This window comes from Papaver somniferum, chromosome 8 (assembly GCF_003573695.1).
Source record: "Papaver somniferum cultivar HN1 chromosome 8, ASM357369v1, whole genome shotgun sequence".
NCBI lineage: Eukaryota > Viridiplantae > Streptophyta > Magnoliopsida > Ranunculales > Papaveraceae > Papaver > Papaver somniferum.
The window spans coordinates 42463077-42480431 of record NC_039365.1 but is presented as its reverse complement, the minus strand read 5'-3'; the positions used below and the strand labels follow the sequence as shown (position 1 = coordinate 42480431).

The 17355-nt window shown below is 38.2% G+C and overlaps 2 protein-coding genes across 6 annotated transcripts; both read left to right on the top strand.

Annotated features, from left to right (window-relative positions):
• Positions 1 to 920: 920 nt before the first annotated feature.
• LOC113306779 lies at positions 921 to 7774 on the top strand. Of its 5 annotated transcripts, none has more exons than XM_026555698.1 (14): positions 921 to 1318; positions 1473 to 1568; positions 1719 to 2068; positions 2178 to 2503; positions 2603 to 2695; positions 2790 to 2880; positions 3906 to 3999; positions 5055 to 5152; positions 5640 to 5709; positions 6055 to 6158; positions 6255 to 6371; positions 6480 to 6556; positions 6663 to 6707; positions 6806 to 7774. In XM_026555698.1, exons 2-14 carry the CDS (start codon positions 1484 to 1486, stop codon positions 7317 to 7319), a joined length of 2064 nt encoding a protein of 687 aa, XP_026411483.1. In that variant the 5' UTR covers positions 921 to 1318; positions 1473 to 1483; the 3' UTR covers positions 7320 to 7774. The 5 variants fall into 5 exon arrangements, with proteins under 5 accessions (XP_026411483.1, XP_026411481.1, XP_026411480.1 ...); XM_026555696.1 differs by having other exon boundaries at positions 922 to 1287; positions 2175 to 2503; XM_026555695.1 differs by having other exon boundaries at positions 923 to 1318; positions 2175 to 2503.
• A 5736-nt stretch (positions 7775 to 13510) lies between these two features.
• LOC113301152 (DAR GTPase 3, chloroplastic-like) lies at positions 13511 to 17106 on the top strand. Its single transcript, XM_026549918.1, has 9 exons — positions 13511 to 13744; positions 13965 to 14093; positions 14210 to 14326; positions 14709 to 14852; positions 14929 to 15015; positions 15218 to 15333; positions 15557 to 15738; positions 16406 to 16469; positions 16553 to 17106. Exons 1-9 carry the CDS (start codon positions 13589 to 13591, stop codon positions 16677 to 16679), a joined length of 1122 nt encoding a protein of 373 aa, XP_026405703.1. The 5' UTR covers positions 13511 to 13588; the 3' UTR covers positions 16680 to 17106.
• The last annotated feature ends 249 nt before the right edge of the window (positions 17107 to 17355 follow it).

The following is a 17355-nucleotide window of genomic DNA, read 5'->3' as shown; positions in this document are numbered from 1 at the left end:
CAAGTTAAGGCGATTCGTATTTGCACAAACCAATTAAGAAATAGTTTGACACTGTTCCAAAAACCTAACAACCGTTCTTCTTAGTTTCTATTCTGGTACTATATGAAACCATATCATATACAATACTAGTTCTTTTAGTTTCGGTTCTAGTACTATACGAAACCATATCAGATGCAGTACTAAAGAAGTTATCACTTCTCGAAACTATTCACGCTAGTGACGCCCAATTTAGAAATTACCACACAGTTTAGCATTCCATGAAAAAAAAAAAGAAGAGCCCATCCTAGGGGCGCAATCCATACTACATCTTACCATCCCATCTGGATGCATGCTCGATTAGGAGAAATTACCTATGTGTTTAGAATGTCAGTATCTATTAATTCTGACACACGAGACTAGATTACCTGTATATTTAGATTACAAACATAAATACAAGGAAGAATTACTCACGCGTCTAAACCACCAACATAAATGAGACGAGATTACCTATGTGTTTAGAATGTCAGTAATTTTTGAAACACGAGACAAGAATGTATTCGGATTGTCAACATTAATATGGAGCGAGGATACAGAACGCAAGTATAAATAAGGCGAAATTACCCATGTGTTTAGATTATCACCATAAATACAAAGCTCTATGTGTGCAAAATTACCCATGTACTTAGATTATGAGCATAAATAAGAGGTGAGATTAGATTAGCAGTGTGTTATAAATTTTCAAGTTTAAGAAAGTGAAAACTGAATACCCGACCCGATCCGAAAATATGGGTATTGGGGTTTAAGTTCACACTTCACACGTATATATATATACATATATATAGAGAGAGTAAATATAGGGGGAGAAAAGGTGAGAAAAATGTTGAAGGGGAAACAGTGATGAGCTTAACAGCTTAAGGCAGCTGAGGAGAGAGTAGATGGAGAAAGGTTGAAAAAACTTAACAAACAAAAAAAAACTCCTAGTAAAAGTCAGTAGTGGAGGGTTTGGGTTTGACCAACTCTCTCTCTCTAACTCACTCCATCATCTTCTTTACTACATTCATTCATTCATTTCTCCCAGTCTCTCTTCTTGTTGTGTTGCCTTTGAGTTTGGCGTTTCTGTCCCACCCTGCACGCACCTAACTCTCTCCTTCTCTCTCTTGTTGGTGGCATACCCAGATTAATACAGAACACAAGACTAATCATCTTTCTTTCGATTTCCATACAGATCTAATAACTCCCCCTCCTTTGTCCTTGTTGCTTCAGTGAGTCAGTCATGTTTTGTACTTTGTGCTGTTACTTGATCTAAAGGTCTGCCTTTTTCTTTTGGAAAAGTCTAAAGGTGTGATTTTATTTCCTGGGTTTTACTTACTTTTCGTTACTTCATGTTCTCTGTATTATTATTTGAGGGTGATTGATCTTAGGTTTGTTTAGCTGATTTTTTCTTTTTTTTGTTTGAGAAATTCAATTGATTATTGAATTTGGGGGTTTTGCAGTTCTAGAGTTGATGGACTGGAAACCAAGTAGTGATCGAAATCGAAGTTGTGGGACTACATGGTGGAATACAGGATCAAATTTCTGGACTTGGGCGGGTATTATTGACACCTGGTCTTTGTAATGTCCTCCCTCAGTCTTTTACTTGACTAATTGAGGAAGATTTTATTGTAAAAATGGTTACTTAAGTGAATATTTTTTTTATCAGACTAGGGTTTGCTTTAATTTTTCTTTTTTGGTATCGGAAGGTCGACGGAGAAGTGAGATATTGTATTTAGTTGTTGAAACAATGGGAGGGATATGCTCGAGGAGATCGACTGTTGAGCATGCTCCCAGTGGAAGTTTACCACCTAATGGTAGTCAAGATGAACATGATGCTTTTGGAATACAATCCAAGACAAAGGATGATGTCCTGACACCTCCACCCAATGGGGAGCGCATGGAGAAACAATTACAAGAACCAGTTGCATTTCAAGAGATGAATAGAAATGCATATGCTACCAACCAGAATGATATTGATGATGGAATCCCACGGCTAGATAGGGCCCTTTCACACAAATCTAGGTCGACGAAATTGAGGCCTGCTGCAGTAGCTAAGGTATGAATATAGTCTGGATTGTCATTAGAGTTGTTATATCAGTATTATAATGGTTATTCATTTAATGTTGTCAAGCCAAATGATAGTCTGGATTTACCTCGTGCAGCAGGTTTCGGAGGTTAGCTCGCTTTTGGGTAGAGCTGGTACTGCCGGGCTTGGTAAGGCAGTGGAGGTTTTGGACACTCTTGGAAGTAGTATGACAAATCTGAACCTCAGCAGTGGATTTGTTTCCGGCGTTGCAACAAAAGGCAATAAAATATCAATTTTGGCTTTTGAAGTGGCAAACACAATTGTCAAGGGTGCTGCTCTTATGAACTCCCTTTCAAAGGAAAACATTAAACATTTAAAAGAAGAAGTACTTCCTTCAGAATGTGTACAACATTTGGTATCAAAAGATATGGACGAACTCCTAAGGATTGCTGCTGCTGATAAGAGGTGGATCATTTTAATTCATTTCATCGTTTTAGTGCTGGGGGCCAAATCTTTTCGCATACTGAAAGGCTAACCATGTCGCACTGCTGTATCATGATACAGGGAGGAACTGAAAATATTTTCAGGTGAAGTTATCCGATTTGGGAACCGTTGTAAAGATCCTCAATGGCATCACTTAGATCGCTATTTTGAGAGGTAATCATTAAAGGCATCTTAAGTTGTCATCATTTCTGCGTTATTGATAGGTAACTCATGTTTTTCTTTTGCTTTTGCATTGGTGGTTTGCTAGGCTGGCTTCAGAGCTTGCCCCTCAAAGGCACCTCAAAGTGGAAGCCGAAACAGTCATGCATCACTTGATGACTTTGGTTCAGAATACAGCTGTGAGTATTTTCTTTATTGTTACCAAACTAGTAAATTGAGATATAATGTCCTTCTGTTTGTGATTTAATTGTCATCAAAACTGTAAAGCAAGGACAAATTTCGATACATATTGGCTATTGCTATAATTTATTGGACTCGTTGTTGTGTGTTCGAAGAAAATATGCTTGTTTCGATTTTCCATTCCAACTATGTATCGTGGATAATATTGTGTATGGAGAGGAAGAGCAAAAGAGATGAAAAGATAAGAGTAAGGTGAATCAAGGACATCGATGCTTGAAGTCAATATAAATAGGCGTTAGCATTCAGTACATTGTCTTTCTGCTTCTTGACTTGCTTTAAAGAAATGGCTATAAGAACCAGAAAGTCAATTTTTTGTAAGCTAACATTTTTGACTTCCATCCAAGTCACTTTTCCTCAAAATGAATTAGCGCTGATTCTTTGGTCACCTTTTTTTTTCTCTTCTTCATTGCCGCCTTAGAACGTAATGACTGCCTCAACACTTTGCCATGCCTTACCCCACCTCTTCAACACCACCATAAAATCACCTCTTAACCATCATCGCTACCTTGTCACCACAACCACACCGCCCTGCCATGTTGCCAACCACCTCTTTCACTATTGACTTTTGTTACCGATCAAAAAGAAAAAAGAAATTTGACTTTGGTCATCTTATATTGCCAAATTGGCTTTTTAACTTATTTATTTTGCGGCTCAGTTCTTTCTTAAGCCCACTTGTGTTTTATAAATTTCACTTGATCTGTCATTTTTATCATTAAAATTCCTCTTAGGTAGGGCAATTCTATAATGTCAATAGCTTATGGAGCTCTTTCCAACTAAAGATAAAGAGTCTTGCTGTTGAATCTCTATTCATAAATATTCATTTCCTTCAAATAAAATATGTGTCTTTCTCTAAATTATTTATAAGCATTCAACTCCTTTTATTCTTTAGCATCTTATTTGTCACAGGATTGTTTTATTGAGAATTTATGCAAAACAAGAGGACTGAACATTTTGTCTCTTACAGGAATTGTATCATGAGTTGCATGCCTTGGATAGATTTGAACAAGATTATCGTCGTAAGCTTCAGGAAGAGGATAACTCAAATGTTGCTCAAAAAGGTTCGAAATCTATGTTTTTCAGTTTTATGTTTACAGAGGACATTTTCTGTTGTTTACTTCATTGAAGCTTGCCAAACATTTGTTCTCTGCTTGGCAAGTGGGTCCTTATGAGACATGAAATACGCAGGTCAAACAGTTGTTATAATCAGGCTTTGAAAGCTTTAAAAATATATGATGAAAAAATAAAAATATTTCCTAAGTCGTAACTAACAGGAGCTAGTTAAGTAGCATTCCGGGAAACATCGCCATTGTAGTATGCCAAGGTTGTAGTTTTCCCAGTTTAATGTTAAGTGATCAAAATGATTAAACACGGCCATTTTGGTGGGGAAACATCTTTAGTAGGAAACGTGATGAAACTGTTACTTGTACAAGATGGCTTAGAAGTTATGTTTAGGTAGGCATAATAATTTTCTATGCTTTCATTTTTCGAATTAGCTGCAGTGCTACTGTTTGTGCCCAAGATGGCTTAGAAGTTGTTGGTTGTAGTCATGCCGAAAATTAAAACGTACAGCTTGAAGCTTTGTGACCCTTAGCCATTATTCAGTTCATGTGGGATAGCTGATCCTGCGGGAATCTAAATTCTTACAGTTAACGTATAGTATTTTTTAGGAAACACATTCATGTGGGATAGCTGACCCTGTGGTAGTCTAAATTCTTAAAGTTAACAAATAGTATTAGTAGGAAAAAAAAAGCGTACACAGCTTGTATTCTGCCTGAATACATTTGCACTTCAATTCCTGTATAATATAATGGTATGTCCGTACTCTTAAACCATCCGTATTAGAATCTGAATCCTCATAACTCTATCCACTCATATAATTTCAAATTCTAAAAACGAAATGACTGTTGTTCTCCTTGGAATTGGCTGCCCTCTTGAGTTCTCTGTTTAGTTACATTGCAGTTCTGTTAGTTGTCAAACTAAGTTGCATGGAGACTACGAAACAACAGAATCATATCTTCTTGTGCCATGTTTATTCATGTTAGTTACCCATGGGTTGCACTTTTTACACAGTTATCGACGAGCTATGATATAACTGGGTTATGTTGGCATGTAGGAGATAGTCTTGCGATTTTAAGGGCTGAGCTAAAAAGCCAGAGGAAACATGTAAGAGGTCTGAAGAAAAAATCTCTATGGTCAAGAATTTTGGAAGAGGTAAACTGCATCTTGATCTTCTCAGATAATTTCATTCAAATGCCAACAGAATGACTTGGCCATGATACTGTTTATTGTATGGGTGGATGGATGGGTGCACAATTCATGTTTTCAGTGGGTTAAATGTGAATACTTGGGAAACACTAATATTGGTCCTGATGCTGCCTCATTTATGCAGAACTGGGTCGCTTTTGCAGAAGCAGTAGAAGTTTTGCTTTTTAATGATTCGATCGCAATATAAATTTCACATAAATGGGACCAATTAGCGTTTTTTTTTCTTTTTTTTTTCCGGAGAATAACCTATTAACCTAAGCATGTCCAAAAGTTGTTTTCAACTAATATTATTTACATTTTCTTGCTCACCCCATGGATTGTGTATTCAGAATCGCTAAAGTGTTTTTTCTTAAACTTCTAAAAGTCCAGCTCTTTATGTAATTACCCTCAAATTTTGAGTTTCTGAAAGGGTTTGAAATCCTATGTTTTGCAGGTAATGGAAAAGCTTGTAGACCTCGTCCACTTCTTACATCTAGAAATTCATGAAGCATTCAGTACTGCTGGTATTTGTCTTACTTTAAAATTTATGTTCATTTGTTACTGTGACTAAGAGATCCATGAGAATGTAACTAAAGGTGGACTTTTTTGTAGAATCAGACAACAATTTCTTAAAACACCAACTAATTATAGATATAAAAGGAATCAAGGAGTGTCTACAGTAAAGTGCCAAATTGAAACTGTACAACCCACTTTCAAGTAATGGGAAATATGTGTATTGTACATGTCCGTTCAACTAACCAGATAACAAGCTTGATATCTTAAATCTACTCACAAGACGATAGTTTTCTTGGTGATCTACGGAAAACACAAGATTCATAATGTTGTCATTTGTGTGGCTAATCTTGCAGATAATGATAAACTAGTGAAAGAATCTATGAACAATCATCAAAGATTGGGTCCTGCTGGTCTTGCTTTGCATTATGCGAATATAATAACGCAAATTGATACCCTTGTAAGTCCTTTCTAAATCTAATTATGCGTACATCACTGTAATTAGAATCGTAAAGTCAGTTACGAGACTTGCATGACTGACATTGGGTATGATTAGGTATCTCGATCGAGTTCTGTGCCTCCAAATACTAGAGATAATTTGTACCAGGGATTGCCGCCTACTGTAAAGTCAGCTTTACGCTCCAAGCTACAGTCATTTCATGTCAAGGAAGAGGTATCATTTGGCCTGTTCTATAATTTCTAATATTCACCACCAGGATTTCCTTAATTTTGTTTCAATCATTAATACCATTCTAACCACCCATCTTTTCTTCCACTCCAGCTCACTGTTCCACAAATCAAGGCTGAAATGGAGAAAACTTTGCAGTGGCTTGTTCCAATTGCTACAAACACTACCAAGTAAATTTCTATGGCGTTTTGTTAGTTATGATGTAATAGGCGATATTTTTGGTTTGTATGGTTATTCATTTATTTAATATTTGTTTCAATGTTGTTCCCAAACCAGGGCTCATCACGGTTTCGGTTGGGTTGGAGAATGGGCGAATACAGGGTTAGTAAATTACAACTGGTTGTTATACTGAAACTTCTAACTAAAAATTGGTGTAAACCAAAAATAATGTAGCAGTACCTAATAACGTTGTTTTTCAGATCGGATGTAAACCGAAAACCATCTGGGCAAACCGAATTAATTCGAATTGAGACTCTGCACCATGCAGAAAAGGAGAAGACTGAATCTTATATACTTGAACTGGTAGTATGGCTTCACCACCTAGTTAGTCAATCAAGGTATGGCCCTAATGGTGGAATCAGATCTCCCATCAAATCGCCAATTCGATCACCAAACCAAAAGACATTTCAGTTATCTTCACATAAACCTAGTCCACCATCACCACTGCTTACGGATGAAGACCAGCAAATGTTGCGAGATGTGAGTAAAAGGAAACTGACTCCTGGAATTAGCAAGAGCCAAGAGTTTGATAAGACCAGATTGAGCAAGCACTGTAGATTAAGCAAGAGTAATAGTCATTCACCAACGACTGGATTTAATAAGGAGTTCTTCCCAATTAGAAGGGCACCTGCAGTCCCAGTCATCGATTTTGATATCGATAGGATCAAAACTCTGGATGTCATTGACAGAGTTGATACCCTGAGAAGTTTATAGCATCTTGTGCAAGAGCTGATGATTTGATGCAGAAGAGAAGGCAGTGTGTACTTTTATGGCTGCATATTTGTACAAGAACTCTGATGATTTGACGCAGAAGAGAAGGCAGTGCGTACTCTCAATATCTGCATCCGATGTAATCCTGCTGTAGTTTCTTCTTGTTACGTGTTCCGCGGCGGATTTATGTAAAGGGTCTGAGGTGATCTGAGTGATAAGAGGTATGCCGTTTGTAAGATAAAGATAAATTTACAAGGGTGATATGTTCAATACTACTCTGTGGTTAGGGGTGGAATGATGAAGGGGTACTGCTGTACATAAGAGGGTTTTCATTGTCGAAAAGTAAAAGAAAAAAAAATACACCTTTGCTTCGGATAGTTTTCATTAGTTATTATCATATATGTATATCAATACTAGTTCAGTAAGCTCATGCATCTCGTTCATGTGATTTTCCATAACTGTTCCGTGCCATGATATTTGCACTTGACAAAATAATTTTGTGAATTAAGAAATGACTGCAGTGAAATCTGAGCAAAATGCAATATCTACAGTTGGTAAAACCTTTGCTAATGGAATAAGTAAACTCGTTCTGCCTTTGTCAAAAAAAAAAAAAAAGTGAACTCATTCTAGTCTAGAAGATACGAAAATCTTAGCATTTGAACATCAGCCATGTAACTCATTGAGGCAGCCTTGTAGACCCCGGCGAGATTGGGGTATGCCCAATTTTAAAGGGACTATTTTTAAGGGTTTTAGGGGGAGTCATAATGGGTAAGTTACAAAACTACCCTTACCCTTTAAAAACATATTACCCTAAATCAGTTTTAATTTTTTCATTTCATTTCATCTTCTTCTTCTCCCCCACAACCATACCGGCTCCATCACCCCCACCATAATCAAAACTCGTCGATTAATTGATTGAAATCGTCGATTCGAAAACTCTGATTAATCTTCATCAATGGATCCGCCAAGACGTAAGGGTACTCGTACGAAAAAAACTAATCGAAAACCTAACGAGTACAACCCTGGAATTGCAAGTTTGGTTGCTAAGAAAGTGAAGAAAAGAACGGTTGAAGAAGAAGAAATTGAACCCGCTCAAAGAGAAGAAATGGTGCGATTAAGAAAGTAAGGGCCTACTTAAACTCACTCTAGTACTTCTATTTGATGTTTGCATGTCAAATTAGGTCAGAAAAATCGATTCTTTGATTTTCAGTTATTATCGCCGGCAAGGTATTATGTTATCGACCTTTGCCGGCTTTTCATAGTTAAGGTTTGGCCGGCAGGCTCTTTGGTTGAAGATCGTGCCGACTGTTGAATACCTGTAACTGGTACTTGCAGGGCCGGCAAGTTATTCAACCTCAGACCCTGCCGGCGACAGTTTTTTTTTAGCCGGGTTAGTTATAATTTTTTACCTTGCCGGCTTTATTTCAAGTTTTTTGTGTCTCCTGATGCCTTGAATTTTTAAAACCGGAATGGTATTTGGATAAAACCATGTCGGCTGTTTGTCAACCGGTAATGTATGGGTAATGGACCTTGCCGACCAGTAATGTGGAAAATCCTTGTATCTCCTGTGTTCATATTTGTTATAAGCCGGCAGGTTATTTGAATGACCCTGCTGGCATGTATGTTTTAGTCGACCCTTCCGGCCATTATTCCGCCGGATTGGTTATATTTGTCGACCTTGCCGACCTGTAATTTTTTTTTTCTTAACTATTCTTGTTCAGGTTGGAAAAGGAAAAGAAGAAAGCTATGAAAGCTCTTAGTCCTCTTTCAAGACCTCCTCGTGTTGGTGATAAACTCTTGACTTTAACACATCGAGGGGCATACGTTGTGCCGGGAACGCTCAAGATCCGTGTACCGAATGATTCTCAACCACCATCGGAACCCAGTGATTCAGACGATACTCCAGATGAAGACCAATCAATTCCATCTGGTAGAAGAGGTGATGATGATGATGTTGATGAAGGAACTCCGGCTGCTGGAGGAGGTAACAATGATGATGATGATGGTGATGAAGACATGCCTAATGTTGGAGGAGGTGATGATGATGATGGTAATTGAGATAAAGATAAGGAAATTGAAGAGGAAATTATTGAAGAGGCAGTGGAAGAAGAAGAAGGCGATCGAGAACAAAGTCAAGCTAATGTTCAACAAACCGAAGCTTCAACTTCAACTAAAACCGGAACGAAGAAGAGGATGATCACTAAACCATCTAATTCTCACATGCCTCCCACTCACTTGATGCTTACAATGAAAAAAGGTGAGCTTCCAAGGGGGACTCCAAGAGATGGTGGAAATGTTCTTTTTGGATACAAAGACTCATGAGCATGTGCGATCTATATTACTATCGTAAGTAATCTCAATCTGTCTTTGTTTTTTATTCAAGTGTGTAACTATCTTAAGTTTGCGTCAAGTGTTTGTATTTCTTTTCATTTTGTTTTTTTGGTATTTAGGATCACAAGCATGTCATCCGTCTCATGAGGCGCCAAGCTTCATGTTCAATGACTAAGACTTGGGATCTTGATCTAGAATGTGAGGAGGTGAAAGTGATTGTCAAGAACTCCGGGTTGTGGCATGCGGTGGAGAGTTCGAATATTGAGCATGATAGAGTAACCATATCTGCATTCTGTGAGAGGTTCTACGGAGAGACTGATACAATGTTATTCCCATTCGGTGAGATGTCGATAACTCCCTATGATGCTCATCAAATTCTAGGCCTCGAGGTTGATGGAAAAACAGTCAGTGATGGATTCAATAATAAGTTTTCTTTCAAGGATATTTACGAATTCAGCCAGAAATTGTTTGGTTGGAATCAGAGTGAGACGGAGTCTATTCTTGAGAAGAAGGATGGCCGTCTAACCAAGAAGTTTAATCTGAAGAAGTTGAGGGACACATTATGGGAGACAAAGAAAATCTTTGATAAGGAAGGAAGGGTGAGATGAAGTTGCATTATACTACAGACCCTTGTTGTGCTCACCGGGATATTCAATGTACGATCCACATCGGGTAATGCGACAATTGGGTTACGTCCAAGAAGAACCTCATTTCGATGAAGAAAATACGTTCTTTACTTTTTTAAAGGATGACTGCTCCACGTCCCAAAAAACTATTAACGTCGCTTACGCTCCACCGCTAGCTCTAGAACATTGGGACGATAGACGTGGGCGTAACATCGATGTGAGTCTTTTGGACGAGGTGATCACATGTAATGAAGCTAGTGAGAGATACATGGCGTGGTACTTGGGTTGGGCTCGTCCTACTGTGATTAGGGAAATGACTGCTGAAGAATTGGCTCGTAAGAGGAAGATGGGATTGAAAGACCCAGCAACAAGTCTTAAGTTATTTGTAAGTATTTTAGAGTTGCTCTTACTATTTTAAGATTACATTATCGAATCATTCTATTAATTGTTTGTTGTTTGATTGAAAATAGAAGAAGCAATTGAAGACCTTTGTGAAGGTGTTGTGTTGCGCGAAAGACCAAGGAGAGCCTTTTTCGATTGAAGAGCAAAGCAAGCACATTGACTATGCTTGTAATATTGACAGTGAGGATGCCCATGAATTGTTCAAGCAAGCTGATGCTGAAGTAAAGAGGGAAGAAAAAGACAGGAGGGAAGCACAAGCCAAGCTGAATGCTGATAAAAAAAGGGCTCGTAGCGGTCGTGGTGGTGAAGGTAGTAGTAGTGTTCCTAAACGGGGTCGTGGTCGTGGTGGTGAATGAATTCTTTCCATAGTTTATTTCTTTATGTTGTGGATGACAAATGTTTAAGTTAATGGTGTGTACAAATGTTTTTTTAAGGTTTATGGGACATGTTTTCGTATATTGGAAAAAAAGTGTTGGATTTATAGTTGTTGAATGAATGGTTTGTTTAGCTATGTAAAGTTTCAATGTTTCTACCGGCATGCTTTTACTAATATACAGGGCCGGCAAGGTTTTGAACTGTCAGACTGCCGACCCTGACAACAGAAAATGCTTGCATACCAGGGTCGGCAAGGTAATCAGATTAATACCAAGTCGGCTGTTATACAACCGGCAGGGTATTATGTTATCGACCATGCCGGCTATTTGTTGCTGAAAAAACCTTCTCCTGATGCCTAAAATCATCATAAGGCCGGCATGGTTCTAAATTAAGGTCTTTGCCGACCACAGCATGGCGACGCGCTAGTAAACAAACACCTTTCCGACGGTTTAACATAAAATTTCCTGAACTCCTGATGCCTTAAAGTAATAAGGTCGGCATGGTAACAAAATTTCCACCTTGCCGGCCATATCATAGCTGGCATGTTAATGACAAAATACATTATCAGCGGATACACAGAAGAAAATATTCTCCTGATGTCTAAAATCAGCATAAGGTCGGCATAGTAAGAAACTTCCTACCCTGCCGGCCAGGTTTAGTCGGCATATTAAGGAAAACAAACCTCGCCGGCGAATTCAAAATTCAAATTTTTGGCAAGTACAATTTCATTGATTGACTTATACTTGGGCACTATAACGGCCAAATTTGGCCACCATCCTATAAATACACTACTTCTCTCTACAAAACAACATACAAATAGTTCCATATACTCTCCAGAGCTCATATCATCATCATACACTCCATCTAACTCACCCAATAGCTCTCTACATATAACAATGGCTTCATTTGATTCTAGTGAAGATTTGACAATCACCAAAGCTTGGTATGCAGAAAAACGACTTAGACGTTAATCCTCCGAAAGGGAGGATTCAACAACCTTTTGGGCTAAAGTACACAATAAATTTATCCAAGAATTTGGAAATCCTAATGCAAGAAGTATCCAACAACTCCATGAGAGGCACCTAGTAATTGAAAACGCGATACTTGCTTTTTTAGCTCTCCAACCTCGGATTTTTAACACTCGCCTCTTCACCTTGTCCATTGCACAATTTGTGATTATTTTTGTGGTTTGTTTTATGTAACCCATGTTGTTTTATCTTCCAATGAAACACCACTAACAAATGTAACTTTGTTTTTGTAGCACGAAGTCGTGAAAGCGCGCTACTTGGAGGAAAAGGGGGAAGCATTCGCTTTCAATGCAAGCTATCACTTCTTGGCTGAAAGAATCCCGGAGGATAACCCAGACTACTTGGTTGCTGTATCGTCTTCGGAGGAGGAAGATTGATGGCTTTAGAAGTTTTTGTATAGGTTTTGTGGGTAGACCTCTATGTAAACCCTCACGAGACTATAACTCGTCCACTAGGATCGCCTAAGGGTTAAAAGGCTTGATGCACATGCTAAGTGCATTGTTTTTCCGCCGACAAGGAGTTGTATTTTATGTTTCAATCAATGTAGTAACCAAAATTGCATGAATAAAGTAAATTGAATCTATTAGAATTCTATTTTTTGGGGGATAACCAAAGTCGGCAAGGTTATAAGATTACTACAGTGCCGGTTAGAAGTAGCCGGCAAGGTAAGAAAGTTAATAAATGCCGACTAAAAAAAGCCGACAAGGTGATAAATCAATACCGTGCCGACTACCCACCCATTTATAACAGTCTCCTGTGTGTCAAAAATATTACAGTCGTCATCTTCTTCATTCGTATACCTTGCCGGCCGCACTAAGTCGGCAATTTCTTCATTCGTCGACCTTGCCGGCCTAGTATGGTCGGCATGATCTTCACTAGTCGACCTTGCCGACCTTTCATACTTTCAGAACTGAAAGTGTGGATTTTTTCTTTGATTTTGAGTATGATTTCATATAACAGATTTGCAATCACCTTTTAGAAGTGTTTCGGTTGTGTACTTCATTTCCATTGCAAGAGATATTCTCAAAAAAAAAAAAAAAATCTCATCCAAAATCATCCCACAAAAGTTCAATCAAAAACAAAATTTCATAACTTCAATTCTTAAGTTTTAATCTATTCAATCAATCTAAACTCAATTAATTAACCTAATCAGAATTTTTAGTGTTAATTAAACAAGGGCATATTAGCCATTTAGAAAATACAAGGTTAAGGGGTGGCTTGATTTTACTTCATAATGACCAGATTTTGTCTCATTGGGTATACCCCAATTAATCTGGGTATACCCCAATCAAGCCAGGTTGTAGACTGAATAGCAAATGCAGTGTAACCAAAGTGTAAGCTTAAGCTGGTAAAGAACAAGGGCCTGCCTGAGCCCGACTAGGTAGAAATATCTAGCACAAAGAAATCCCCAAAACAGAACTCTTATCTACTTTCCCTCCTCTTCTCTTGTCTCCCACTCTGAACCCTGAACCAGTAAGAAGCACCTACGCTCAAAATCTTAAGAGAAGCAATGTCTATTCAAAGCTCTGGTCTGAGGCTACCACCTACTATCACCACTACCACCACCACCACCACCACCAGTAAAACCAGTCACCCTCTTCTTCTTCGGAAGCAAACCAAGTCAATACAAATGTGTCTTGCATCATCTCAAACATCTTCTATTCAGGTGAGTAAACAATTTTTCTTATTAACTTTTCTAGTAAAATTAGTGGTAGTAGTATTAGTACAGAAAATTTTTATTCTATTTTCACACAGTCTGAATTCATTAGTGATTGAAGAAACACATAATTCTAACACCCAGTTGTTGAATTTTCTATTTGATGTGTCTCCTTTGTGGGGTTGTTGTAATTTAAAGGAAGTGTGACTTAGATGTAAGATATTTGCAGATTGTGGGTGGGAAGTCACCGAATTGGTACAATAATGGGGATACATATGAAGGGGCTGATGGAGAAATTGATTGGCCTGATTTAGATGCAGACCTTCAATACTGGACCAGATTACTTCGTCCTGTTCAGGTACAAATAAGGTGTGCTCTTCCAAAATGATCTTATTATTGTTTCGGAGGTGGGAGGGCATTGTCTAAGAATGACTATTCGAAATTTAGTTATGACCTAACATGAGGTTTTTGCAGTGGTATCCTGGTCATATTGCAAAAACTGAGAAGGAGCTTAAAGAACAACTCAAATTGATGGATGTTGTCATTGAGGTTCGAGATGCAAGAATACCTCTTGCCACAGGTCATCCCCAGGTGGGAACTCTATTCACTTGATTTTGGTTATGTTTACATATATCTGCTTTTAGATTATTCATTAGAAGCTAGGACCTAGGAACCGTGGAGACCGACATGGATGCAGAGTAAGGCTAGTTTGAAAACACAGGACAGAAAATTATACACCCGTAGAGATAGTCATTATAACTTCAATGTTGTAAATCCCAAGAGACAAATCGCAGTGGTATTTCGGTTCGCAGCAAAAATCATGCGAACATGCATATGCTGTGTTTGACACATTTCGTTGTGTCCGACAATGACCTCTCCCCTCGAGGAGTTTGTGCTTAGTAGAATTGCAGTCATGTGTGTCGATAGCGTTTTCTGCTTTTGACCGCTCACATACTGTTTTATTTTGGAGCAGATGGAGGCTTGGATTGGCAATAGGAAAAGAATTCTAGTTCTCAATAGAGAAGATATGATATCCACTTCCGATAGAAATGCATGGGCACATTATTTTGCCAACCAGGGGACGAAAGTTGTCTTTGCCAATGGGAAACTTGGGATGGTATGTTTCTTTTAGAGCTTATGTTTGCTTGATCTGTACACAGACAAGCAATGTGTACTTATTCTTGGCTATGTAGGGAGCCATCAAACTTGGGAGATTAGCAAAGTCTATGGCTGTTGGGGTGAATGTCAAGCGTAAATCAAAAGGATTACTTCCCCGTGCAGTGAGTTTCATATAGCTCTGAACTTGATGTAGTACTAATATACCAATATTGTGAGAACTGATTCCTTGAAATGGTTTGGAAAACAATTTGTTGGCAATTTTGTTCTGTGAGGGCACCAAAAGTTTGTCAAATTGTTCTGTTCTTTTTGTATTATTGATTTCATTATATTATGTCATACTTTGTGCTATTCCTTATGTAACAGGTTAGGGCTGGAATTGTTGGGTATCCAAATGTTGGTAAATCTTCACTAATTAACCGTTTGCTGAAGCGACGTTTGTGTACTGCAGCCCCTAGACCTGGTGTCACAAGGCATTTGAAGTACGTATTTTGTTCAGACCCTTTGCAAGCATCATATGGTTTTAGATAAGTACATGATCATATATCATTTGTAGCATGGGCTCCCTCTCCCAGTTTATGGTCTTCTTATCTTTGGTAAACATGCAAATAATATTCTATACATAATTAAGGATGACCAAGATATAGTGCAGTCTTCCAGTATTTTCTTCTAATTGTTTGGTGTTTTTTCTTTCTTGTGGCAAAGATGGGTCCATTTTGGGAAAGATCTGGAGCTGTTAGATTCTCCTGGTATAATCCCGATGAGGATAAGTGACCAAACATCTGCAATAAAGCTCGCTATATGTGATGACATTGGAGAGAGATCATATAATGTTGCTGATGTAGCCGCAATTCTTGTACAGATGCTGATGAGGATACCGACAGTAGGTGTGTTCCCTGAATCTTCAAAAAATTAACAAGTTTACTGGCTTAGTCGACCTGTATAGTTTGATCATGAAAAAGTATTTTAATGCATATCTGGTTCGTCTTCCAAGATGCATGGGCCTAGAAAAGCTTAGTGGAAAAGGGGATGATATATGTTTAACATCAAACAATAGAAGCTTTTATTCAACTTATTTGAGATTCTTAACAGCAAAGCTAATAGTTTTAATTTCATGATGAAAAGTCAACTACAAATAGGGATTAAACATGATTTTCATTTGCTTGATTAAGCCAAGGGGGAGTGTTAGTTGCTGCCTTCGACCTGTTACAGATTGGTTTGTCCAATCCGATCAGATATACACTTGATTTTTGCAATCTGCTGTATGTTTATGTATTGATTTAAGGGCACTAAGGTGGCTAAGTGTGAAAAGGGAGGACAGTTTCAGAATAATTGTTCTTCGAAAGTGTTTGAATTTTGGGTCATATTTGTGTGTAAATTATTTGGACTTTTTTGATACTATTGGAAGAAGGTAATTGGGATTTCTGAAGATGTATATGTACCAGGCAGTTTTTACATCTTTGTGTTTGTGAATACATATATTCCGTTCTTAAGCTTTTGTAATATCTTTTTGTGGACAACCTCTAATGATTACAACCTCCCAAATCTAATTAGGTTCAAAAGCTCTTTACCAGCGTTACAAGATCATTGCAGAGGGTCCTGGTCACAGTGGCAAAATGTAAGTTGTTTACGCTTAACAGGGTATATACCATTATATGATTATATCATTAAGTTCTTGATTTCATTTGTTTCCTATTGCAGATTTATTGATAAATTGGCTCTTCAAATGTTCAACGGAGATGTTCATCAAGCATCATTTCGTCTCTTGACAGACTTTCGGAAAGGGAAATTTGGTTGGGTTGCACTTGAGAGGCCACCGAAACAGTAATTAATGGTTGGCTATTTCAAATGGTTGAATTTTGACACTTCCATATAGTTTCTCTGGATAAATCCATGTAGATACCACTGGCTGCACCTGGATATCAGAATGGATGCATGTTGACCTGATGTTATAACTCGTCAAGGCCATGCTTGGTATCTCGCAAGGAAATATCACTTCGCGGATGCTTGGTTTGATTTTATAGTATGCAAATTTTCTGGCAGATGTGCAGCAGGGTCACACTGAAGGGCAGAATCTGCTGCAAAGTTTTGCAGTAAAAAAATCAGAGAGAAAATATGCAGCTCTATCTCTCTTTAAATTCTGTCTTAAACTTGTCTGTAATATTCGTCTCTCTCGTCCAACTGTAGTCCTATCTCCTTCATGTTCCTTAAAAGAGATCAAAATCTTCTTATATAAATCTTTGTTTATTTCTATAGATTTTCTTCCTCGTTATTACATGAAACTAGTTGGAAGCCTAACAAGCTAAGCTCCAACGACATACTATTACATTAATTGAACAAGTTGCTGTGCTACTCTACCAGCGAGCCTCATGAGTAACCTAGCCAAGGGAGCCGAAACGGCGGGAGGGGTCTGAGATTGTGTCACAAGGGAGGCAAACTAACACTACCTTCCATGTTAATTCCTGCAATATTACGCCATTGGGGACTCGAACCTGTGACCTCCT

Excerpts from the sequence above, each read along its gene's own strand:
- LOC113306779 (XM_026555696.1), top strand. The coding sequence starts at position 1,484 with ATGGACTGGAAACCAAGTAGTGATCGAAATCGAAGTTGTGGGACTACA. Across the intron at positions 1,569-1,718 it reads AAATTTCTGGACTTGGGCGG|GTCGACGGAGAAGTGAGATA; the intron begins GTATTATTGACA and ends TGGTATCGGAAG. Across the intron at positions 6,372-6,479 it reads CATTTCATGTCAAGGAAGAG|CTCACTGTTCCACAAATCAA; the intron begins GTATCATTTGGC and ends CTTCCACTCCAG.
- LOC113301152 (XM_026549918.1), top strand. The coding sequence starts at position 13,589 with ATGTCTATTCAAAGCTCTGGTCTGAGGCTACCACCTACTATCACCACT. Across the intron at positions 13,745-13,964 it reads CTCAAACATCTTCTATTCAG|ATTGTGGGTGGGAAGTCACC; the intron begins GTGAGTAAACAA and ends AGATATTTGCAG. Across the intron at positions 15,739-16,405 it reads GATGAGGATACCGACAGTAG|GTTCAAAAGCTCTTTACCAG; the intron begins GTGTGTTCCCTG and ends AAATCTAATTAG.